We start from the raw sequence: 25,916 nt of genomic DNA on the forward strand, positions 1-25,916 counted from the left end.
GGTCAATAGAGTTTTTTATCTTCACAGAGTTCACGTTAGTCACCTCTTTTGCACTATATCAATTTTGATTTTAATCCATAGCCTTTTTTTATTATTTTTTTTATTTGATTACCTTTTTATTTAGTTATTAACATATTTTTTTCCGCCATAAGAAAAGGGAGGAAATATTTTACTTCGATTCGGACCGCGACCGCATGTCCGAATAAAGTCAAATCAGAAAATATCTCCTCTCCCACTATCGTTGGTAGGTTGGAAAAACTTCCAACATAGAATCCGCTCATAGGTATATGTATGTCAGTTTATGTATGCACTTTTAACTTTTCAGCGTCCCCCTCTCTCTTCGACGCAGGCGCCATCGTTGCTGGATAGATCGGTGAGTGCTAGTCATTAAGTTATGTTAATGTTTTCTTACACTATGTATATACATAAACATATATATACCAAACAATTGAGCGCTTGCATAACAGTGGCGGTACGATAATTCCGACTTTTGATTTTGGTGCTTTGGCAATTTTTTTTCTTGTTCTCGCGAACCGTGACTTTAAAAGTTCCCTTTTTTCTTATTAATCATTTACCCATGGACTTTTATTATCTTACCCTCTTTGTTTTTATCGTTTTGGCTTTTTTTCATATTTTCATCTTGAAGTTTTTTTTCATTTATAAAAGTATAAAGCGGTATATATGTACATACATATACTAATCTATATACGTACATATATATATAAATTGGCCTAGTCTAATTATTTTCCTTTTTGCTAATTATTTGAATTAGTTGGATTAAATTTGTTGAAATTGAATTAAAATAAAATAAATGTAGGGCGCGATAACCTCCGAAGAGATCTAAGCCCGAGCTTCTCTTCCAATTTGCGTCGTGCTCCTCTTGCTTTTCCCTACAAATTGGCCGGACGGGACCTACATGTTTTATGCCGACTCCGAACGGCATCTGCAAAGCAGATGAGATTTCACTGAGAGCTTTTCATGGCAGAAATAACCCGGAGTAGAGGTTTACGCCGATCACTTTATCGGCGGCGGCGGCGTAGGCGTACGAACAGTAGGAATCCCTACCACCAGTCGCTACCACGCCTCCTGAGCCTCACACCATATGCCAGTTCAGAAGCTATACGACTGCGACTTCGAACTCATACCTTCGTCGACGTCACTTTCCTAGAAGCTCTAGGTGTAGCTCCGAAGGCTTTCCAACGGATGCTTTTGTTGCGCTATGCTGCCGAGCTACACTTTGAAACGTTAGGGAGTGACTATTCGGCCAAAGATGCCGCCCTCGAAATCATAAGCAGTCTAAGTGGATGTCACTGCGTCATGAGTGAAAATCCGTATAATCCTCGGCGCATCTGCATAATTAAAATTTTACCAGGACCCTGGATAAAATTTTTAAAATGTAGACCAAAGATTGCAGACGTTTGTGTTCACAACATTGATTTCAATAGTCTTCGTTAAATCAAATTTAGAATGAAAGTCGACGGATTTTAAGTTGAAAGTTGTTAACTACTGTTTTCAGGCCTTACGATATAGGAGCTCATTATGGATGACCGCGTAGCTTCAGTTTTCAGACAAGTTCAACTGTCCACTACGTTAGGGTAGTATCACACACGGTCATTAGTTCCACTGTCTTGGGAAAGCTTTTGCTTCGCCCCTTTGAGTGTTCTTGCGAAGGACAAAGCCTCACCTGGTAGATATATGTGCCTACGTATTCACAATTGTAAAAGGAGCCGTAACGTGTAGGTGATATTTAAACTTGGTTGATAGGCTATAATCAATGTGATTCACTCCAAGGGACTAGTTTTGGATAGGGCCGCCAACTTTAGGAAATGTCAAACCGGGAGACTTGGGTGTTGAAGGATGAAGTGTGAAAATCAATATTAACATTTCAGACGCTATTGTATAGTTTCGCAAATAAACAAAAGATGTTTGAATGTAAGCTCAAGCGATTTTTCAAACCCTTCTCATATGTATGTAATTTCAAAGCAGTGTTTATGCCCCTAGAACATACTAAAGGATTTTGCATCACTGATTTCGCTTATTCTTGAGGACAGTTTAAAAACATGTTCGCCTTGGGTCATTTTATTTGAATTAATTGTTCATTATTTTTTCAAAAATGCAAAGTGAGCATATAAATTTATTATATAACTTTTCTTTTAGTATTTTGTTTTAATAACTTGCTGAATTGGGTGATGGAAAGTCCGTGTTAAGCTGACATCGAAAGCGCCTGTTATTTTAAATAACTTTTGAATAGTTATAAAGAGTTAAATTTCGTAATTAGTTTCTTATAACTGGCAGTGATTCGAATCCGTTGATACCACTTTCGACCATATCCGACCAATTTTCGACATGAACAATAAATGGCCTAAACAGTCTTAAACGAGTAGAAAATATGGTAACGCGCCGGACGCCGCGCCGCCACGCCGATATTTTTGACATTCGGCGGCGGCGTGCGAAAAACGACCAAAATCGGCGGCGGCGGCGGCGTTTATCGGCCAAACACTGCCGAGGGGCGACCCCGCTTAGAAAAATTTTCTTCTAATTGAAAAACCTTATTTCTAAAATTTTTGATGTTGCTTTTGCCCGGGGTTTGAACCCAGGGCATCCGGTGTGGTAGGCAGAGCACGCTACCATCACACCACGGTGAATTAGGTATTAGAAATAAATTTTATTGATAAAATAGTTATTTTTTTTTTGTGGATTGTAAATACTATTTTTAATATATTTTTCGATTGGATTTCCACCTTTTTCTTTTTTTTAACTTTATTGCCAATTAATTTCGTTTTGTTAAATAAACCTGATTGCTCTACAAGTTGAGTTTACCAGTATTTTTTTATTTAAACCTTATTTTATGGGTTGAAGTCATTTCAAAAATGTCAGGCTAATTAGGCATTAATTTGGTGTGGGTGTTGCACGGGTGTATTAGAGGAGACGTAGATGTGAGGTTACCGTGACAGACTAGACAGATAACGAACATGGGACATTGACGGACGGACACATGTCAGGCTAAGGGGGCGTTGCTAAAGTTTGGGAGTGAGTGCAACGCCTAAGACTGCGTCAAGGTTTTACGCAGAAGGGGAGGTATTACTCCACCTGACCCGGACAGACCTTTTCTTCCAGCTTTCCCTTTCTTCTCATATATTCAGGCATGAACTCTCCTTTTTGTGTATATAACTGCAGGTAAGGCTGGTGGGCGAAAACTCACCCCACCCGACGAGCTAGCAGGGGCTTGCCAGCATGCCACATGCCACCTCCGCCTTACCCCAACAGTCAGTTATATAACAGCCTTTTCGAGATATAGCCATAAAGGTGGACCAGGGGTGACTCTAGAAAAGTGGGCCTTAGTTCTATAGGTGGACGCCTTTTCGAGATATCGCCATTAAGGTGGACCAGGCGTTTGTGCAATATGGGTATCAAACGAAAGGTGTTAATGAGTACTTTAAAAGGGAGTGGGCCTTATTTCTAGGATGGACGCCTTTTCGAGATATGGCCATAAAGGTGGGCCAGGGGTGACTCTATAATGTGTTTGTACGATATTGGGTATCAAATTAAAGGTATTAATGAGGTTTTAAAAGGGAGTGGTGGTAGTTGTATATGTGAAGGCGTTTTCGAGATATCGACCAAAATATGGACCAGTGGGCCCAGAACATCATCTTTCGGGTACCGTTAATTTATTTATATATGTAATACCACGAATAGTATTCCTGCCATGATTGCAAGGGCTTTTAATTTCGCCCTGCAGAACTTTTTCATTTTCTTCTACTTAATATGGTAGGTGTCACACCCATTTTACAAACTTTTTTTCTAAAGTTATATTTTGCGTCAATAAACCAATCCAATTACCATGTTTCAACCCTCTTTTCGTATTTGGTATAGAATTATGGCATTTTTTTAATTTTTCGTAATTTTTGAAATCGAAAAAGTGGGCGTGGACATAGTTGGATTGCGGCCATATAATACAAAGTGAGTTCATATAAGTATGTGAACTGAGTTTAGTAAAGATATATCGATTTTCGCTCAAGTTATCGTGTTAACGGCCGAGCGGAAAGACAGACGGTCGACTGTGTATAAAAACTGGGCGTGGCTTCAACCGATTCTGCGCTTCTTCACAGAAAACAGTTATCGTCTTAGAATATAAGCCCCTACCAAATTTCACAAGGATTGTTCAATTTTTGTCCGACTTATGGCATTAAAAGTATCCTAGACAAATTAAATGAAAAAGGGCGGAGCCACGCCCATTTTGAAATTTTCTTTTTTTTTTGTATTTTGTTGCACCATATAATTACTGGAGTTGAATGTTGACATAATTTACTTATATACTGTAAAGATATTAAATTTGTTGTAAAAATTTGACTTAAACAAATTTTTTTTTAAAATGGTCACGGTCGTTCTCCAATTTTGCTAATTTTCATTAGGCATACATACAGTAATAGGAGTAAAGTTCGTGCCGAATTTCATAATGATATCTTCAACGACTGCCAAATTACAGCTTGCAAAACTTTTAAATTACCTTCTTTTAAAAGTGGGCGGTGCCACGCCCATTGTCTAAAATTTTATTAATTTGCTATTCTGCGTCATAAGTTCAACTCACCTACCAAGTTTCATTGCACAATAAAATACGAAAATAATATATGATCCCGGGAAAAAAGGCCGATCCTTTTTTAAGTCCTGAAAGATTCAGGATTATTGGATTTTATTCCGGAGATTTTTGAAAATAGCCTTGAAGTGTCAATTTAAATAACCTAAAACTTGTTCCAAAAATATACCCTTTCATGGGCAAAATAGACAAAATTGGGGAACAAAAACACAAAAAAAATCTGTGGAAAAATTTTTTCGAATGGTTTCTAAAGGTTTTATTGCACAAAACCTAAATCTGAAGATCGATTTTCCAAATTGGTTCAGGTTTTCGAGATATTTGTGTCTAAAATTGCGGAAAAAGCCCCTTTCTATATATAACAGACCAACAAAATTTCAAATAAATTTTGTAACAAAAAACAGGACTAAGCTTTCTCGAAGGCGAGGTAAATCCGAACCTGGAGTCAAAATAGTCTCGGGACTTTAAGTTTTTTAAATATTCGACCTAAAGATTCAAAATACCTTTTTGAGGTACACTTGAGGTCATGTCAATTTTAGAATTCTATTTTTAAGATCGTCATTCTGCCTTAAATAGATATTCCCACTCTTCAAAATCCCTTTCAAGTTTTCTTGGTTTTTTTGGCGTTAGAAACCATCTATTGAATTTACTGAGATTGGTAAATTCGTCAATCTTTAGATTTTTTTTTTTCGAAACCAGCCTAAAACCCAGTAAACTTAATACACGATTTCTTAGAAGAAAAGCAATTTTTTTTAAGTACTCAAAATGGATTTTGGAGAGTAGGAGTATTACTTCAAATGTATCTCAAACACGTGTTTGTTTTTTTACTTGTAGGTTGAATATTTCAGTTTTTGTTTTCAGCATACTCATTTAATGTAAAATTGATTTCAAACAAACTAGCCACCAAATTTTTGTTGTCCGGTGTTATTATTATGCGTTTGCAACACTGTTTGGATAAAATAATAATGAAAAATAAACACATGTTTCTGAATTTCACTTCTTCATCAGCTGGCTTCTCGGGAGCTGTGTATCATATGGCTGGGTGGAAACAGGCATCTGCCTTTACACTGGTATGCATGTTGGAGATTCGAGTTCAATACTCAGCTCCCTAGAAGCTAGCTGATAAAGAAGTGAAATTCAGAAACATGTCCTAGTAACCATCGCCGTTTGCAAACTTTGCAATTTTTCTCTAATATCAATAACAAAACAATTGTATAAAGCAATGTGAGCAAGTCTCACTAATTAAATACAGATTATAACTTGTATTTTGGTATTGAATCGACATATCTATGTTTGTCCTATGTATGTGTTGCAATTTTTCTCAAAAACAGTAAAGCAATCAAAATTAAAAGTCTGGATAGGCTAAAAATGCCAAAAATTGTTCTTCCTAGTGTAAAATCCCTCAGAGTAAAGTCTTAAAGCAGATTTATTTAAATCTCCGAACTTGCGTACAAGTTTTCCCAATTCAAATGGTAATTTTTAACAACACATGGATGCATTTCAGAAAAGAGCAAATATATTGCATAAACCAACAAACTATATTTCAGAGAATGTTTTCTTGTGTACACTACGAACAGCCTGTTATCATTACTTTTCCATCGCTCTCGTAAATGTTAACAATTATTTATTTAAATTATAGAGCTTTGACTATTAAAGAAGGATACTCGCTGAGGTAATGAAAGTTTTTCGTTGCACGATTTGAAAGTCCCCGCTGACAAAGGCATTTTAATCGCATTAGCTAATTCCTGCACTTTACACTTGCAACTCAATCACTATACAACGAGGGTGTTTTCCCAAAAATTGTAACTCTTTTTTCACATATAGAACCGAATTTGCTTTTACTTGCATAATCCAAGGTCATTAATGCAAAAATTGTGTACAATCCACTGCTGTTGCCAATGCTGCCAAAGTTTCTTTTACGAATTAGAAATCCAATACTGCTACTGGTTATATTTAGATATGATATGGATAAGATTCCAATCCAAGTATTGTTTTGTACATTAGAAATTGATTTGTAATTTTATTTTCATTTAATTTTCACTTAATTCAATTTGCATATTAATATAGGTATTTACTTTACTATATTATATCTGTTCCATATCAAATATTTAAAAAACTTTTCACTTAATAATAACGTATTATCACTTTCTTTTTAAGGGTTTTTTAAAGGGAAATTAACTTCACTAAATCAGCATTAGGCGCACTTAATTAATTACAAAGTTAGATTTCAAATATACTTAATTACCTCAAAGTGAGGATATGTTGTTGTGTAGGTATTATGTAAACCCGATAAGTTAATGCTTCTAGTTCAACAGCGCTTCCAGTACTGAGGGCGATCACATTAGATTAAACCCAGCTCAACTTTTAATCGCACAAATAGATATTCTCATACGATTACCACATACTTGCCGATACATATGTGAATACATATTTACACAGATTTAAATAATTACAAAAAATACCGCATTTAATACGATCGCGTTTACGCGCGCACCTTGACAAAGGAAAATAATAAAACGCTTATAAATTGTACTCCGAGACAAAGTTCAATTTTTGCTTTTACTCATACCTACCTTCCTTATACTATAAATAATAATTCGGTACTTAAATCACTAATTTATAACCGTAATGATATTGACTAACGACAAGATCTATTAATATTTTGCTGCAGCTGTGGTTGTCCGTTAATTTCTATAATAACTACATCAAAATAATAAAACATATTAGATTTCTATATTAATTTGTTGTCTTCAAGACCAAGTTTGTTATTTTTGTATAATTTATATTTTACAAGTCATATTATATTAAGTTATTATACACAGAAAACGAGTAAATTAGAAAATAAAACAAAGTTCATAGACGGTAAAGCCGACTATTTCAAAACCCATGACGGTTTATCACCAGCGAGGACACGGCTTTCTGCACGATAAACGCGGACGCTCCCACAAGTATGGTAGGAGATTGCCATATCTCGCCAAAAATCTCTATCGTAAGCGCAGGGCTTGTGAGTTGCATCAACTGACAGCCGATGGTAACAATGGCATTCGATCACCTACGCATGCATACTACCCTCTATTGATTGATCAGCCGAATTTATCATATCTGAGAAACGCACTTTCATAAACTTTAAAAAGGAAAGTGGACCGAATATGAAGCATACGCAGATAATCCTTACACTGCTCTCCCAATCGCGTCAGAGGTATCGCGCTCTGCGCAAGGACATTGTAAGACAGCAAAATGCTGGCGATCCCAAATCAGGGACAAAAACCTGTGCATCAGTCAGTTTATAGACACAGAAAAGCGTGTGAAATGGGAGGATCATCTATTAAAGGACTGTAACCTCCCTGCTGGTGTAGGTAAGCTATGTTCAACCATAAAGTCCTATCAAACCCAACTAAGCCCGAAAAACAGAATACTTATCGTCTTCGGCGATAAATTGCTATCAGTAGGCCTGGACGGGATTGCAATACCGATGCTTAGAAACCCTGGCTTTGATGGATTAAAATACCTGTCTCTTCCCACTTTCGTAATCCTTGCAAAATGGAAAACCGCTACGAAAGCTTGGGAAACTAGCTAGATCCTCATATTTCCTATCGCCAGTAGCCAAGACACTTGAAGCTGCCCTGCATCCTTATTTCACCATAAACCTTCGACTTGCCAGTCATCAAAATGGCTTTCGAAAATTACAAAGAACTACCACCGTGCTAAACGCCATCAATATATAGATAAATTGTGGACTGAATTAAGAACTCCATCAAAGAACAGTAAAAGTAGCGCTAAACTTATCAAAAGTCTAACAGCCAATCACGGCACGTTACTGCAAGACTTGAAAGGGTATACCCTTCCTCCCAGTCTAAAAATGTGGACTGTAAATTACCCGTGAGGTCGGCAGGCATCTGTGTAGCTCAGTAACGTAGAGTAAAAACCCCCAATAATTAAATAAGGGGTGCCAAAGAGTAGTCCCCTATCTCCACTTTTGTTTATCTTTTACATAACGAAGCTCCCTTCCCCACTAAAAGGAGCTGCCATTGATGAGATATGCAATGAAATTAACGACTAGACCTAGTCTTTCCAGTTTCTTCACCAAGCGAAATTTGGCACTGTCACCATCCAAATCCCTAGTGATCTTATATATAGGGTTGACGTGGCAAATAGTGGTATTAATGGATATTGACGTCGATTGCTTTGCGCCTATTCTACACACAAAAAAACCTAGGTGTGTCGTTTACTCAGCACCATCCTTTTGACAGCTCTTGAAGCAAAGACAAACAAACGCTCATAGCCACTTTCAAAGGAAAAGTCGGTCGCTTGTGTGCTCCGAGCCTAAAAGAAGCACACTATAGAAAACCGGGGCCTGTCAAAACACCGCGCTCACTGACACGGCATATCTTCTTATGTATTTAAAACATCATCTACACAGTGAGGCGAGAATACTCCCCATAAAGGAGATAAATCAAATGCTGAATAGTCGGAAACCTGGGAATCCCAACAGGCATCTGATTGAAGAGCCCCGCCTCCCCGGAACTTAAGAAGTCATATCCGTGAGCACCCTGAAGAAATTCTGCCCTCAAGAAGTCAGCCGTGTAAATAAAATGATTCATCGACAAAGAGTCGCCAAATTACTATGCCAACAATTACCCGGTGCACACCGTTCCCAAAACCAATACCCTAAACTCTCAGTTAAGGAAAGCAACCTCCCCAGGGAGACGCGCGTCACTCTAGGTCAACTTCCATCTGGATACTGCTATAGGTTAACCTCTTACTTATCCAGAATCAACCCAGACATACCGAATGTATGTCCTGCCTGTAACACCAAACCATCTTTTCAATTGAAATGTGGAACCAGCACCTCTAACCCCCTTATCTCTCTAGTCCAACTCTGTTGAAACTGCAAGTATACTCGGACTACCGTTAAAGGTTATTGATGAAAATTTTTGAGTGATCGCACTTGTGCAGTACTACAACAACAAAAAGCTTAGCTAACAAGTTGGTTTCCAACAAATTTGCGTCCGCTATTATTCGGTTATTTTCTCTGAAAAGAGGTCATGAAAAATGAAAACAAGTCAAACCTAGTTATTTTTACACAATTTGTCAACTAATTAGTCATCAAATAATTTTATTCTATTTTCCATTGCGTATGAAAATTTCATGACATTAAAAAAATTATGCTGTAAATTTAAATTTTACCGTATTTATTTGCCTATACAAAGTACATTTTTGATTTTTTGTTAGAAATGTAATATATGTAAATTCCCCATGTAATTTGTATATTCGTTTGGACTATGGATTCATTCAGTCTATGTACGGTTCTCACGGACCGAAAAGCAATGTTTGGTGTGTGGATATAATCAAAATAATTGACTTAAGTTTCGTTCGTAAATATTGCAAACAGAATTGAGGTGACTGTTTACCATCGAATGATCTAAATTTCTGAAGCACTCGATGTCCAAATAAAAAGATATATGTTATTATTTAAAGTAATACACGTTTAAAAGTTTGAGGCTATGTTAATTTGAAACTTCTTTGCACTACATACATATATGACCAAACGAAAATTTAATTAAAGAGCAAACCTCACAAAAACATACAAAAATGACAGTGCTGAGTGGAGTGGAAAAATGTTGACAAAGCGCTTGTTCAAAGGACGCTCTGTAGTTAGATGTTTGGTTTGGTCGACCCCAATAATCGCTAAAAACAAAGATATATTCAAATTTATTTCCAATCAAGTCACACAAGTAATCTGCATGTTCATATCGTCCTTTGGCGTGCAGGATCACGATTCTCAAATTGTAAAATACCGCTTTAGCCATAAAATTAGGCACAGAATTATAACCAAAACATAGGCTCATAACAAAGCACACTGTACTTTTATACATAAATTCTTTTTTCGACGATATTGTCATTTAAAATTTTCACTGAAAACATTCGTTGCGTCTATGGCGCCTTTTGCGTCTTTCTTTGCAAAAATGACAAATTTTGAACTATTGAATATACATAAATTGATTATTAAAACTGCATCTAAATACTAATTATTTGAGCCTTTAACACTTGAATACACAGGATGCTTCACAAGAACTCGTCAAAATTTAAAATTTTAGAAAAATGCAAAAACTAAATTTTCTTAGTAAATAACTGAAAGAAAAAATTTAACTTGGCTTATAAAATATTTTTAATGATAAAACCAGATAAAATAATGACCTCGATGAAGGGGGTGTGGCAATGCCCACTTACGATAAAAAGTTGCTTCTTTTAAAATATTGTAACGAATTTGGGGAAACTCCACTTATTTTACACCTTCTACTAACGTTCGTATCGCTAAATTGTTGAATCAATAACTCCAATATTCAACAATGCAAAATGGTCTTAATTAGACTACTTTGAAAGTACTTCACAATAACACTTATACTTCGTAACCAATAGCGTACTTAAATCAAACTGATTACTGACTACTCAGCTTGTGCTGCTTTTATACTCTCTGCCTAAATGGCTAGACGTTTCTTCTTCTAGAATTCTCTATCTAGTCACCAGCCATACGCGCGTGTATTTGTAGTGTGTAACCATATGCGTGTGTATATGTGAGTATTACTTCGGCTGATGATAACATGCGTTTTTGAGTATCCATCTGCTGCTTGCATGTATGTGTGTACATGAGGATTAACGTGTTTATGTAGCTTGCTTTATGGTTTTTGTTGTTGTGCATTTATTTAGTGATGTGAATATTCGTCACACTACCCTCCACCTAAGTCGGATGGTCCCGATCAGACAAATTTCCTGATCTAAACGCTGCCAGCCTATCCAAATGGACCACTTTCATTTTGGTTCGTGGTTTCCCAATGGTTTGTATGCGGTAAACTACATCGTTGATCCGTTTTACAACTTTGTATGGGCCTTCCCAATTGCACTGCAATTTCGCGGACAAACCTTTTTTTCGTTGTGGGTTGTATAACAGCACCAAATCTTCTTCGTGAAAACCTTCCGAATTAATTGCTTTATCGTACCTGGCTTTCATCGTGTTACTCATAATTTTTGTTCGTTGCCTTACAAGATCGTGTATTTCTCTCATTTCTTCTTCCAAGACACCAGTGGATTTCTTGGCATTTCTCTCCGCATCGGCATCTATCCCAAACTCCGAATCAGCTGGCAGTCGAAGGTCATTGTCAAAAACTACTTTTGCGAGGGTTTGGCCTGTTGTCTCATGCACTGCCGATCGATAAGCCATCAAGAATAATGGTATTCGCGTATCCCACTCTTTATGGAACTTGTCCACTACTTTCCTTAAGTGCTCCTCCAATGTTCTATTCAATCGTTCCACCATACCATCGGACTGAGGATGCAATGCAGTTGTTCGAGTTTTTCGAATGCCCAATTTCTTACACATTCCTTGAAACACCGCTGATTCAAAATTTTTCCCTTGGTACACCATACCTTGCAAGTTGCAACCAAATTGTTTATGAATACTTCTGCTACTGTTTCCGCTTCTTGATTTGGGATTGGGTATATCTCTGGCAATTTGCTGAAATAATCCATAACCACCAGTACATATTTGTTTCCGCAGTTGCTAGAAGGAAATGGACCTGCGAAATCCATAGCGATCCTTTCAAATGGCTTACCTGAGTTATATTGCTTCATCTGGCCATGACTTCGGGTTTTGGGCCCTTTCGCTCTGCTGTAAATCTCGCAGTTCGCAATCCACTCAGTGACCGACTGAAGGCAACCAACACAATAGAATCTCTGTTTACTCTTCTCGAGCGTCTTCGTGATTCCAAGATGACTTCCGCTTGGCCCATTATGCAGCTCGCTGAGCACGTCAGGAATCCTCTTTCTGGGAACAACTATCACTTTCTTCTTGCATTGACCATCTTCACTCTCCCATACTCGATGCAGGCAACCGGATAGCAATTCTAAACTGTTCTACTGTGCCTTATATGACTTCGCAATAGGACTCTCTGCTGACGTCTCTTCTTTATTTGGTTTCTCGTTTCGTTCGAGCCCTCGCATAATATGTGACAGATCTGTATCTTCTAACTGACACTTCCTTAGTTGTTCCTCATCCCATACATCCGAACACATTATAGTCATAAGCCGGACATCTATGATGTCTTCCTTAGCCTCAGTTTTCTAACAGTGTTTGCATTCCAAATTACATGGTCTTCCTGACATTGCATCAGCATTCCCATGGGTACAACCTTTCCGATGCTCAATGGAAAAGTCATAGCTTTGTAGTCGCTTGATCCACCGTACCTATTGTCCTTCTGGATTACGGGACTGCAGAAGCCATTTCAAAGCTGCGTGCTCTGTCCTTACTCGGAATCGCTGGCCGTAGAGGTACTTGTGAAAATGTTTAATGCACTCTACCAATGCCAACAGCTCCCTCCGTGTAACGCAATAGTTCCTCTCTAGTTTTCCAATTGATCGGCTGTAATATGCAACTACCTTCTCCTGTCGTCTCCTATAGCATATCGACGCGCATCGGTATCTAGAATAAATGTTGCTCCTGGAATCGGATATGCCAACATTGGGGCAGTGCACAAACGCTCTTTCAATGTTTGGAAAGCCACTTCTTGCTCCTTCTTCCATTTAAAGGCTTTATTTTTTCTAGTAAGCTCGTGGATGCTATGGGCTACGCTGGCAAAATTTGGTACAAATCGGCGGTAATATGTGCACAGCCCATGGAAACTTCGTAACTCATGAAGATTCTGTGGTCTTGGCCAATCCTTTACTGCTTCTATCTTTTCATTCGAGCATGGGAATGACCCAAGTAACTAACTTGCCTCTTGAACAGAGAATACTTTTTGGGACTAAGTTTCACACCAGCACCAGCTATTCTTTGGAAAACCTCCTCCAATGTTCTTCGTACTTTCCCAATACGATGATGTCATCTAGGTACACTAAGCATGTTTTCCAATGTAGTCCTTTCAGTACCTGATTCATGAGTCTTTCAAAAGTAGCTGGTGTATTACATAGTCCAAAAGGCATCACTGTAAATTGTCAAAGACCATCACCGACACTGAAGACTGTTTTCTCTTTGTCTTGCTCCTTCATTTCCATTTGCCAGTAGCCGCTTTTCAAGTCCAGTTTGGAAAACCATTTAATACCAGATAACGAGTCCAGAGTATCGTCAATCCTAAGCAATGGGTAGCTATCCTTTTTCGTGACGTCGTTCAGCTTGCGGTAGTCCACGCAAAACCTCATTTTTCCATCATTTTTCTTCACAAGTACCACCGGTGAGCTCCATGGACTAGCTGATGGTTCGATTACGCCGCTGTCGCTCATTTCTTGTATGATTTGACTCACCACTTCTCGCTTCGCCAGTGTAACACTACGGGGAGTTTGATGGATCGGCCTCGCATCTCCAGTGTCAATTCGATGTTTCACAACTTTGGTGCGGCATGGTTTTGAATCATCCCGGTCAAATATGTTGGCGTATTTTAGAAGCAGTTGTTTTGCCTTACTCTTATAGTCTTCCCCTAGTCCCTCCGTCCATGCCATGTTGTCTTCTGAAAGATCAATATTGCTAGTTGAAACGTCTTCTTGGAGCTGTGCACAATTGATTACTACTTCAGCCTCTTGGCATCTTCCCAAAATAGCTCCTCTGGTCAGTTTGAGTGGTGACTTGAACTCATTGAGTACTCTTACCGGGATACGTCCATCTTGTTTTGCTATAGCCAGGGTTTTTCCTGGAAGTTCGTTAGGTGCTGATTTGTTTGCTGCTTCGACAACCCACAATTTGTTTGTCCCACAATCTCCATCAACCTTTGACTAGATGACTGCTTCTGATTTTGGTGGTATTTGCTGACTCTCTTCCACCAGCACTAGTTTACTGCTGTAGTCTCTCTCGTAGCCGAAATTAAGTGGGACATCCATGTTCTTATATCGCTTCCTCTTGCTTTGCATGTCGATCTTGATGCCTTGGTCGATTAAGAAGTCCACTCCAATTATGACTTCATCAAAAATCTCTGCCACTATAGAATTGCGTAGTAACGTGACGTTCCCCATTGCTACTTCACATGCTACTTCTCCAATTACCTGGTTGTCCTCTTGCTCCAAGCAATGGTCTTATCTTCTTGTTGACTTAATCTGATCGAATGATGGAATGAGATGCACCCGTATCTACAGTCAGTAAACGTTCCTTCCCATCCACATGTCCTCCGACAGTAAGATTGCTCGACCTTCTTCCAATCTGTGAGATAGAGATTATGGGGCATTCTATTGCGGGAGCCAGCTGTTGGCCCTTGCGGCTGATTCGCTTCAGTTTAATGAGTGAGTGGTCTTGGATATTTGCTCATCTCCTTCGGCTCTGCGTTTACGACCACCCACATTGTTGGAACTGTTAAGGTTGGTGTTGCAATAATGCGCAATGTGCCCTGGCTCTCCACACTTAAAGCATTTGACTGCATCATTGTTCTTCTGCTGCGTACCCGTCAATGCTTCCAAAATTGTGTATACCCACTCTGGTCTTTTTACTTCCACACAATGAGCCTTGTATGCTGGTTTACTCAATAGGGAGGCAGTTTCCTGAGTCAATGCATGTGATACCGTTTCTGCAAATGTGGGTTTGCGTATGTGGCTCGCTTCGTTTCGACGTCTCGTATGCCTTTTATAAAACTCTGGATTTTTACCCTCTCGGTGTATTCCACTGGTGCATTGGCATTTGCAAGATGGGCCAGCCTTTCGACATCCGATTCGGACTCCTGCAAAGTCTCATTCCATTTTTGGTAACGGTTTTGCAACTCAATTTGGTATATCTGTTTCCTGTGTTCGCTTCCGTATCGCCTCTCTAGAGCGCTCACCAATGTTTCATAGTTGTTCCGTTCGTACTCTGGAATTGTTTGCAAGATTTCAGCTGCAGGCCCTTTCAATGCCACGAACAGTGCAGCAATTTTATCTTCAGCACTCAGTTGTTCACTGCTGCGGCCTTCAATCTTAAACACCTGGTAAGGAACAGAACCGTCAAAGGATGATGTCTTTACCTTTGGATTACTCGCTGAAACTGCTGGGCGATTTATTTGCAACTCCTGTATACGACCTCTCAAAGCTTCTATCCCGGCATCAATTTTGTCCTCGAGCTGTACAATTTTTGTATCCCGTGCTTCCAGCTTTGATGTTACCCTTGCTTCCTGTGCTTCTAACTGCGAAGATATTTGTGCCACCTGCAATGATAAGCGCTCCTATTGTGCTTCCATCTTCGATGTTATTTGTGACGACATTTCTGAAAAACGTGCTTCTAGTCGTGTTTCCTGTGATTCCAGTTGAGTTTCCATCCAACATCCAAGTTATTCGGTTCTCCTGGGATTCTAGTTGAGATGCTATATATGTCTTCTGGGATTATAGTTGAGATGCGACTGTCGATGTTCGAGCAGATATTGCAGCCAATATCATATTAAAGTCTGTCTCGTCCCCATCAGGATGAAAGACATCATTGTCCACATTAATTCCTTCCGACTCCATTGCCTCTCGTAGCCGTGCTTGAAGTTGGACCTTATTGCCGCCTGTATTCAATCCACGGTTCTCCAACACCTTTTTCAGTTGCTGTATCCTTAATTCACTTAACTTTGCCATGTCCAAGTTGTATTCGAAATTTCGGAATTTATTCAACAATCCCACTTCTGACACCAATTGTAACGAATTTAAGGAAACTCCACTTATTTTACACCTTCTGCTAACGTCGTATCGCTAAATTGTTGAATAAATAACTCCAATATTGAATAATGCAAAATGGTCTTTATTAGACTACTTTGAAAGTACTTCACAATAACACTTATACTTCGCAACCAATAGCGTGCTTAAATCAAACTGATTACTGACTACTCAGCTTGTGCTGCTTTTATACTCTTTACCCAAATGTCTAGGCGTTTCTTCTTCTAGAATTCTCTACCTGGTCAGCAGCCATATGCGCGTGTATTTGTAGTGTGTAACCATATGCATGTGTATATGTGAGTACTACTTCGGCTGATGATGACATGCGTTTGTGAGTATCTCTCTGCTGCTTGTATGTATGTGTGTACATGATGCTTAATGTGTTTATGTAGCTTGCTTTAAGGTTTTTGTTGTTGTGCATATATTTAGTGATGTGAATATTCGTTACAATATAATATTTTTATAAAAGTCAAATGTCAATGCCTTCTAATGAATACATATATAGGGTGCCGAAACAACGAAATTTATCGTAAACGTTTTTATATTTTTGAAAAATTCAGAAACCAAATATTTTAATTATAACGGAATACAAATTATTGAAAATTGTTTAATAGTGCTGTATTTGAGCGAAAAATAAATCAACCAATAAATTTCTGAAAAGAGGTGTGGTACTGCCCACTTAAGAATAAAAGTTTAATCTGAGCGACCGCTTTATTCTGTAAAAATCTAGTACTCTTCTGAAAATCAAATGCCTTAGCTTTAAAAAAAATATACATACAGGGTGCTTCAGAAATCATTAAAAAAATTTATAAATTTTAGAAAAATGGAAAAACGAGAATTATACTATATACAAACAGAAAAATAAATTGAGGCAATTTCGATTTAAATTGAGTGGTGTTCATACAACTCAATTTAGCTTACACAATAGTAATTTGATAGCTGATTGGTTCATCTCTACAGCAACAACATACCTTTGTTCAGATTGTCAAAATGTGCGTGTTGGTATTAGGCGAATGGAATGGAATGAAAACATAAAACTTTGAAATTTGTGTGTGTTGTAAAAAGTGTGTTCACTGTTTTGGTTTCATTTTTAGTTTGCCATCTTCTTTTGACAATCCCTACTGCAGTGAAATAAAAAAAATAAAATCAGTTGATGAGATGAACCAACCATATAGGATAGCCATGCGTAACTGACGTTTAAATCTACTCAATAAACACACTTTACAAGGTTGCATTTGTTTGAAACAATTTATTACAAATTTTTTTTTAAATTGGCAATTTATTATTACAATTTAATATATGATAAGTTGCGTAATAAATTACCCAAATGGTATAAATTGCCAATTTGGTGTGTGTTTGTACATGGTATTATATTATTATAAATTGCTTAACTAAATATGGAATAAAAAATAAACTTGTATTTAAGTATTTTATTTTTCAATACAATGTTTTATTGACTACTAAACCATTTTGTGATAAAAAAGTCGTAATAATTTATTTTAACTTGACATAGTAATTGTCACCAAAAAACATATCTAACATAAAAAGCTTTTCTGAGCTTTACGCATATGAATGGACAAGGTTTTCGTTTTGTCTAAGTAAAAAGTGATCATATATACATTTATATTTGTATTTTGGAATTTGGTGATGGGGAGTGCTGTTTTTGGTCCTCATCATTCGCTGGGGCCTTGCTAACGGAAATGTTTCTCTTTATGCGACTTAACGCTTTCTTCGTCTTTTTATATTTAATGATTTTGAAAGATGAGCCGTGGCGATAGTTCTAGTAGTATTTGACAGCTTCCTATTCCTTGTGTAAGTCGAACTTCTATACGTATGTACTCAGACAAGTATTTACACCCAAGATTGCTTCGCTTTATTTGATGTAAAAAGTGAAATCGCATATACCTAGATATTTAGAAATATCTACTGTAAAAAGGTCTTTATTTGTGTTTTTTCATCAAAGTTTGAAAAAGGGCCTAAAAATGGCCTTTTTCGTGAACAACTTTTAGCAGAAAACTGGATTTCAATTTACGCCTCAAATTTAATTATCTTTCTTTAGAATAACGGTAGCTTTATGTACAGACAAAGCAATTTTAAATATACGGAAAAAGAACAAAATCTACACATTTTTGCCAGTATTGAAAATTTGTCAATTTCGAGCGACTCTACCTTCTAAACTATAAATTGTTTTATAACAGTTACTTTTTCGTAATCCTGGAAAGTTCTCTAATAAGTAAATGTTTTAGGTTTGTCGAGCGCTTTCTTAAGGTTTTGCCAGGCTTTTTCGGCAGAGGCGCCATAGTGCGACGTCCATGAGACAATTTGTTACGTGATATGCTATGGGAGCTGTGCTTTTCTCCCCATTTTCTTTTTACGTGTATCTTTTTGACGAGATTAATGACGACTTCAAACATCGAATGCTTTTTTTTTTGATCATCGCATTTTTCAGTAAGCACTAAAAGGCTATAGGTACGTTTGTACTTACACCCAAAGTTTATACACTTGCGAATATATAAATGTATCAAGGTACATTAGCGTGATCTTTTCGATGTATTAAGACTTTAATAAGGCTTAATACCTAGCTGCTTCCAAGGAAAAGCGCGAAGTTTGAAATCCTTTAAGTCGATACGAAACCATTTCATATTTCTATACCGGTTCTAAAAGTTCTGGGTTGGACCAAAAATGATTGAAATTGAAGTTAATTTTCGATATTTACATCCTTTTAATTTAAAGAATAAGATTACAGCTTTTTGAGTACCTTCCTAGACTTAGAAGGCTAAGGCTAGGCTTACTTACTACAGTTAGGTCTGGTTTTCAGTAGTTGGTTAAGCTCAGCTTAAATTAAGTTTGCTTAAACTCAAGTCAAATTTAATCTCCAGTCACACTAAAAAGCAGTTTTAGGCCGCCTTTTTATTATCTAGATAATTTGTAAATAAGCAACAGCTGGATTTTGTTTACCCAACAAACCTAGAAGAAATATTTTTTCAGTCTTGGAGAAATATATATCTTGTTCTCAAGTTGATATCCAACATCATTCTCCAATCACCAACCTGCCTTGGGGAAATTTTGCAAAATTTCTAGTTCTCCAGATGACCTCCAACGTCATTCTCAAAGTTTTCCCCAACCTTTGTGAAATTTTGGGAAATGTATAGTTCTCAAATGAGTATCCAGCGCATTTCTCCAGTTGATATCCTCCAGGTGGTAGCCTCCATGTTAGTACCACTAACACCAACATCTATTTTTGTGATAAATAAACACCTGGTTTATTGCTATCAACCGTTATAAATTGAAATCAAATTATACATGGTTTATTTTATTTTCGTGAAAATACTATAGTGTAGGAATCTTACATTTGAGTCCAATTAGAGAACCACACTCGAGTACAAGTTGGAAGCTATATATTTTTAACTTAAGTAACAGCATATTTTGCTTTATAATAAATTCCCTTTTTTGCTGCGAACGTTATGATTCTCAAGTTGAGCCACGGTTTTGAAACAAACATGAGATTTTAGAAGTATGCTAGTTATCAATATGAGGTCTAATAGTATTAAGCCCAAATGCTTGTTGGGAATACTCGACGCCATTGCGAACGAACGTAAATGAAAGCACCTATACATAAGCAAATTTTCAAATAGATGCGTTTAACACATTCTTATGCATTATGAGTAGATTGCACGTATTTTTATGGATAACGCCATATCGAGCAACACACTAGCGCCATCTGACATGAAAAAGTAGCTATCTTCCAACTTTTGTTACAAGCAAACATGCTGGAATTATAAAAGGTGGGGCATTGCGCATGTAAACATTATTTTAAAAGCAATTTTTACGTCATTTTCCTTTTGCTCTTGTTTTTTTCTCTCTTTCTTTCATTCGCTGAAGAAGTCAAGTGTGACGTCGATGCGCAGAACGGAGCAATTTTGAACTCGTGAATGCACAATCTTATGTGTGTGAATTGTGAGAAGCAAAGCATAAGATGAAGAATTTGACATTTGCTTTGGCTAAGGCTGCTTTCACACTGTTTTTTTTTGAAATTATTTTGCCCACCCGTTGGTAACTTTTCTAACATTTTTCACAGTTAAAAACGGAAATTTTAGAAATGAAGAGACGTATAGAGTCAAAGTGGAAGGGTTTAACTGAGCTCGACCTTAACTGCAGGTAAAACCGCCCTGAAACAGGACATATGTAAGTGTAATCACATATTCCAATTACCAAACAGTTTGCAAATATCTTAAAATTATACAAGAGCCCTAAACTTTGACACCACTCTAACGTAAATACATACATATGGGCATGCCTTTAGAAAAACTCGGATTCTGTCAACCGCAAATTTAAACGCAAAAAAGCGTGTAACTGCTCAAATAATTAATGAGTGTGTGAGTGTGTCAAGAAATCAATTCAAGTGCTTATAAAATATTTCCTATGATTTAAATATATTTTATTATATTCAAGGTTTAAAAGGTAGTAGTAGGTTTAGTAGTATATTTAAATGGAATTGATTTTTTAATAACGACTAAACACATTTTGCCATTTGTAAGCATATACCTTGTTATGAAACCAAATTGTTTAAAACAAGTTTTAGTACATCTTGGTAACCATTGTTGATACGGTCTAGGTTTAACTAAGTGCTGTGAATGATCTTTAAGCGAGCCCAATCAAAAGTAAGCTGATAAGAAAAGGTGAGGTCGCCTGTCCCCAAGCCAGTGGCCGGTGAAAGCATTAGTATCTTCGTAGTGCTACTGAGATGTATGGCTATCAAAGTGCACTGAATTAATATAGCAAACATTTCGAGGGCTACACGAACTATAATGACCTTAGTATTGACTGCTTTCCCAAGTTTTAATTCTATTGACCGGCGGCATGCTGCAGCTCAACCTTCAATGAGGCTTGGGAAGACTATTTCTTCGATTGCTAAACCTCTCGTTAGTCAAATATTGTTGACGTTTGTATGACTATGGAAAATTTTAGTCACACACTTTATTTTTCTGATACAACTAGCGTTTTTCGAATGGTAGAAGCACAGTTGCATCTGTGTTGGATGAAAGAATTACTTAGTTACTTACGTTATTTACAAGCAACATATGTACATATATAAATAAAGAAATACCAGATAGAGGCACAGACGCCAGTCTTAAATGAAAGCTTTAGACTATGAGTTTTTTTGTTTACCGATATTTGTGTTTTGCGGCTGCTTTGCAGTACTTGTTTTTATTATTGGTTATATCACATGTTTTTTTCATATTTGCATTTTTTTTATTAGAAAAAATGAGAAGTTGTTATGTAAAAGTTTTAATTGCACGATGAGCATCACAATTTTAATAGATACAAAGTTTAGATATTAAATTAAGTTTTGGGCTTGTTTTGTTCAAAGCTTTAGCACTTGAGGGCGAACGAAAAATTAAAGCTTTAGTAATATTTAGTTTACTGGTTGAGTTCTTCGATATATTTGACACAGAGTGTTTACGTGTGAAAAGCAAATTGCGCTTTTTTGTATTTTTTGTACTGTTTAAAGTGCGTGCACACTAAGCGACGCGACAAATAGCGACACGTTCCACAAAGTATTCGCGGCATTTTTGCCTACTCAACTTGGTCGTGTCGTGTCGTCCGAATGTCCGTGGTTCCATAAGAATACATGCAAAGAATATTTTGTCGCTACGTGTAGCGTCGCTTAGTGATAACGCACTTTTAACAAACTAAGGCTGGGTGCGAATTGTACCTAAATGGAGGAAAAACTTAAATTACTAGAAATTATCAGCCCCTGGTCCACCTTTATGGCGATATTTCGAAAAGATGTCCACCTATAGAACTAAGGCCCACGTCCTTTTAAGATACTCATTAACACCTTTCATTTGATACCCATATCGTACAAACAAATTCTAGAGTCACCTCTGGTCCACGTTTATGGCGATATCTCGAAAAGGCATCCACCTATAGAACTAAGGCCCACGCCCTTTTAAAATACTCATTAACACGTTTCATTTGATACCCATATCGTACAAACAAATTCTAGAGTCACCCCTAGTCCACCTTTATGGCGATATTTCGAAAAAGGCGTCCACCTATAGAACTAAGGCCCACGCCCTTTTAAAATACTCATTAACACCTTTCATTTGATACCCATATCGTAAAAACAAATTCTAGAGTCACCCCTGGTCCACCTTTATGGCGATATCTCGAAAAGGCGTCCACCTATAGAACTAAGGGCCACACCCTTTTAAAATACTCATTAACACCTTTCATTTGATACCCATATTGTACAAACACATTCTAGAGTCACCCCTGGTCCACTTTTATAACGATATTCCGAAAAGGCGTCCACCTATAGAACTAAGGCCCACTCCCTTTTAAAACACTTATTAACACCTTTCGTTTGATACCCATATCGTACAAACAAATTCTAGAGTCACCCCTGGTCCATCTTTATGGCGATATCTCGAAACTCTCCCACTTCCTCTTAAAATACTCTTTAATAACTTCCATTTGATACACATGTCATACAAACACATTCCAGGGTTACCCTAGGTTGTTTTTACAACATGGTGATTTTCCCTTACTTTGTCTCCACAGCTCTCAACTGAGTATGTACACCCGAACTTAGCCTTCCTTACTTGTTATAATATAAGTATAGTTCTTGGTTCATGGTTCATGGCTCAAACAGTTGTTCGTATAAACAGTTTTGGAACAGTAGTCAGTTTTTAGGATAATTACTGGATTGCTTCAGTATAGTTAGTTTCAGGACATTTGAAGACTATTTTCGAATCGATTCGAAACGATTTTAGGATAGTTTCCAGATGTTTTTTGGGGCGCTTTTTAGGAATAATTTCGGGGAAGGTTTCGTGGTGTTTTAAGGAGTATCTCCTATTCGTTCTCGAGATAATTCTGGCGCTATTTCAAGATAATATCCAGATCATCCATAGATCACTCGCAGCTAGTCTCCTGATGGTTTTGGGGTTTTTGCGCTATCATGTTCCGTTTATTTCAGAATTGCGGGACCGGTTCCTGACTGTTTACGAATCATATTTGAGCTCAATAAGTTATAGAATAATGGGTTATTTCAAATTTATGAATAAATTTTAAATGTCGAATTCAACGAAATTTTATGTTCTATTTACTTTGTGCTGACCGTGCTCATCGTTGGTCCGTGCTCCCAGCTATCCAAGCTCTCATCGTTACTTCAACATAAAGACGGTCAAAACTGTGCAACAAATATGCAACTGAAATTGTTTTAAAGAATCCCTTTTGATTCTAGTACATTTTCATAAATTTTACCTTTTAAAGTATTTGAATTAAACAAACGTCATATTTTTTAATTCTTGTATATAATTTATTTCCTTTTTAATTATTAATTTTGAAACTAAAACATTATAAATAAAATTGGTTTTCGAAATTATAAATTGTAAATAGCTTTTACATTTGGAGGCGCATATTAATATCTTATCAAAATATTACAGTTAAAGCAGCGTAAATTGACTTGTTTAAATCATGCAAATTTCTAGACTTTATTTTATACATTTTTGTTTTACATAAAAACCACAATTGGATAGATCAATCAATATACATATGTAGATATGTGTCCGAGAGCTCACATTCAAAAAATTTGTTTCTAATAAATTCAGTTTATTGGTAAGTAACGTTATGCCAATTTCACACAGAGGTTTAATGAAATAACTAGTCAAGTTGTAAATATTAAAGCCTCAATCGAACTCAATCTTCCATACAAAATACAAATTCTTAATTATCTCTATATTGCTTTATTGAATGCCTAATCGAGTGAAAAGTCTAGTCGGTTTTGCTTGGCGCTTAGAATTTTATTGTCAATGTAAATGACAATCAAAAATAAATTATTTTCAATAATTTACGAAAAATAGAAAAACACGAAAAAATTTCAAAATTTAATTTTCGCTGCATTTGCTGCAAAAGAAATATGTTTTTTTCGAAAATAGGCACATATTTGGTTAGATCCAACATCCATGGGTAGTTGCGCGTGCTTTTTATTTTGATTGTATTTATAGTTAAGAAGGAAACGGCTGCTTTCCATTTTAACAATTTTTTGTAAAAACGAAATATTTTTTGGGCTGCTAACAGTTGTTCACTTAATGAAGCAAAACGTCCTGTATGAAAAGGGAAACTTAATTATTTCATTAAATAAAATTGTGTTTCGCTTAAGTTTCTGTGTGAAAACGGTATTACATATATTTCATGGATGACAAAACTTTTTTTAAAAGAAACACAAAAAAAGAATTTATCAAAATGTTGTAATATTTAATTCAAGCTCAAGAAAAATAAACCTATCGTCAATTGCTGTAGACCACAGCTTGTACTGGAAATAATTAAGGTAAATGTAAGAGCAAATATGCTAAAATAAAGTTTTCTTAAAATGATTGAATTAAGTAAAGTTGTACTGTAATAATTTCATTAAAGTCTTGATAGAGTTTCTGTATATGTGTATATGTTTATTTTGTGTTGATATGTTTTTATGCGGCGGCCACCGTGGTGTGATGGTAGCGTGCTCTGCCTATCACACCGTATGCCCTGGGTTCAACTTCCGGGCAAAGCAACATCAAAATTTTAGAAATAAGATTTTTCAATTAGAAGAAAATTTTTCTAAGCGGGGTCGCCCCTCGGCAGTGTCTGGCAAGCGCTCCGATTGTATTTCTGCCATGAAAAGCTCTCAGTGAAAACTCATCTGTCTTGCAGATGCCGTTCGGAGTCGGCATAAAACATGTAGGTCCCGTCCGGCCAATTTGTAGGGAAAAATCAAGAGGAGCACGACGCAAATTGGAAGAGAAGCTCGGCCTTAGATCTCTTCGGAGGTTATCGCGCCTTACATTTATTTTTTTATTTTTATGTTTTTATGTTTATGTATGTAAATCCGACACTTTCTTCTTTGTTGAGAGTATTTCATATTTTCGTAAATATTTATATTTTCTTTGCTAATCAGTTTATATAATTTGCATTTTTTTTATGCAAAGTGGCTATTCGTCCGGAAAATTTGTTTCAATATAAAATGAAGAGTAACACCAATAAGAAATAAAAAATAATAAAGCAACAGGAAAATCTAGAAATTTTTTTTCTAAATTTTCTGGACGAATAGGAATATATTTATTTATACCCTCGTATGATTGGCTTTTGAAAGTGATATAAGACCTGTTTTCGTCAACATTTTTTAATTTATTTTAAAGTTATTGGGTGAGAACTGTACTCAAATCAGCATTATAATTTTTTAATGAACTTATTGCCTTTTTCAAAAAACCGTGTATAAGTATGTATACAAATACTTGTGCATAAACTAAATTTATTGTGGAATTGTGTATGTTTTAAAGTTACATACATACTATGCCCATATTCACAAAGCGCTATTAATACATTTCACATTACATATATTTGTGGTTATTTCCTTAAATATACATATGTATATGTACATGTTTACGTATGTATATGTATTTATATATTCTAAGTGACATCAAAATATACGGTGGATAAATTTTTCATACTAGCAAGAGCTTGCAAAATTATTAATATAAAAAAAAAATACTTCTAAAATTTACTTTGCGCACAACTGGATATACGGCGTATAACTCAAAAATATTTTTGGCCTAGGCTCGAAAATTCTTTTTAATATAATTTGTGAAGAAATGCATATTACCGGATTCCTAATCCCGATAGAGATAGATCTTTCTACATAACC

At 36.6% G+C, this 25,916-nt stretch overlaps 1 protein-coding gene across 7 annotated transcripts in view; it reads right to left on the reverse strand.

Annotated features, from left to right (window-relative positions):
* LOC137237143 (fatty-acid amide hydrolase 2-like) overlaps nt 1–6,975 on the reverse strand; it is a 30,543-nt gene extending 23,568 nt beyond the window's left edge. For 2 of the 7 annotated variants that reach the window (XM_067760440.1, XM_067760442.1), the window contains exon 1: nt 6,434–6,654. In XM_067760440.1, the coding sequence (XP_067616541.1) occupies nt 6,434–6,439 (6 nt within the window). In that variant the 5' untranslated portion in view covers nt 6,440–6,654. The other 5 variants (XM_067760441.1, XM_067760445.1, XM_067760443.1 and 2 more) reach the window with 5 other exon arrangements.
* Nucleotides 6,976–25,916: the final 18,941 nt, after the last annotated feature.

This window comes from Eurosta solidaginis, chromosome 1 (genome assembly GCF_040869045.1).
Source record: "Eurosta solidaginis isolate ZX-2024a chromosome 1, ASM4086904v1, whole genome shotgun sequence".
Lineage (NCBI taxonomy): Eukaryota > Metazoa > Arthropoda > Insecta > Diptera > Tephritidae > Eurosta > Eurosta solidaginis.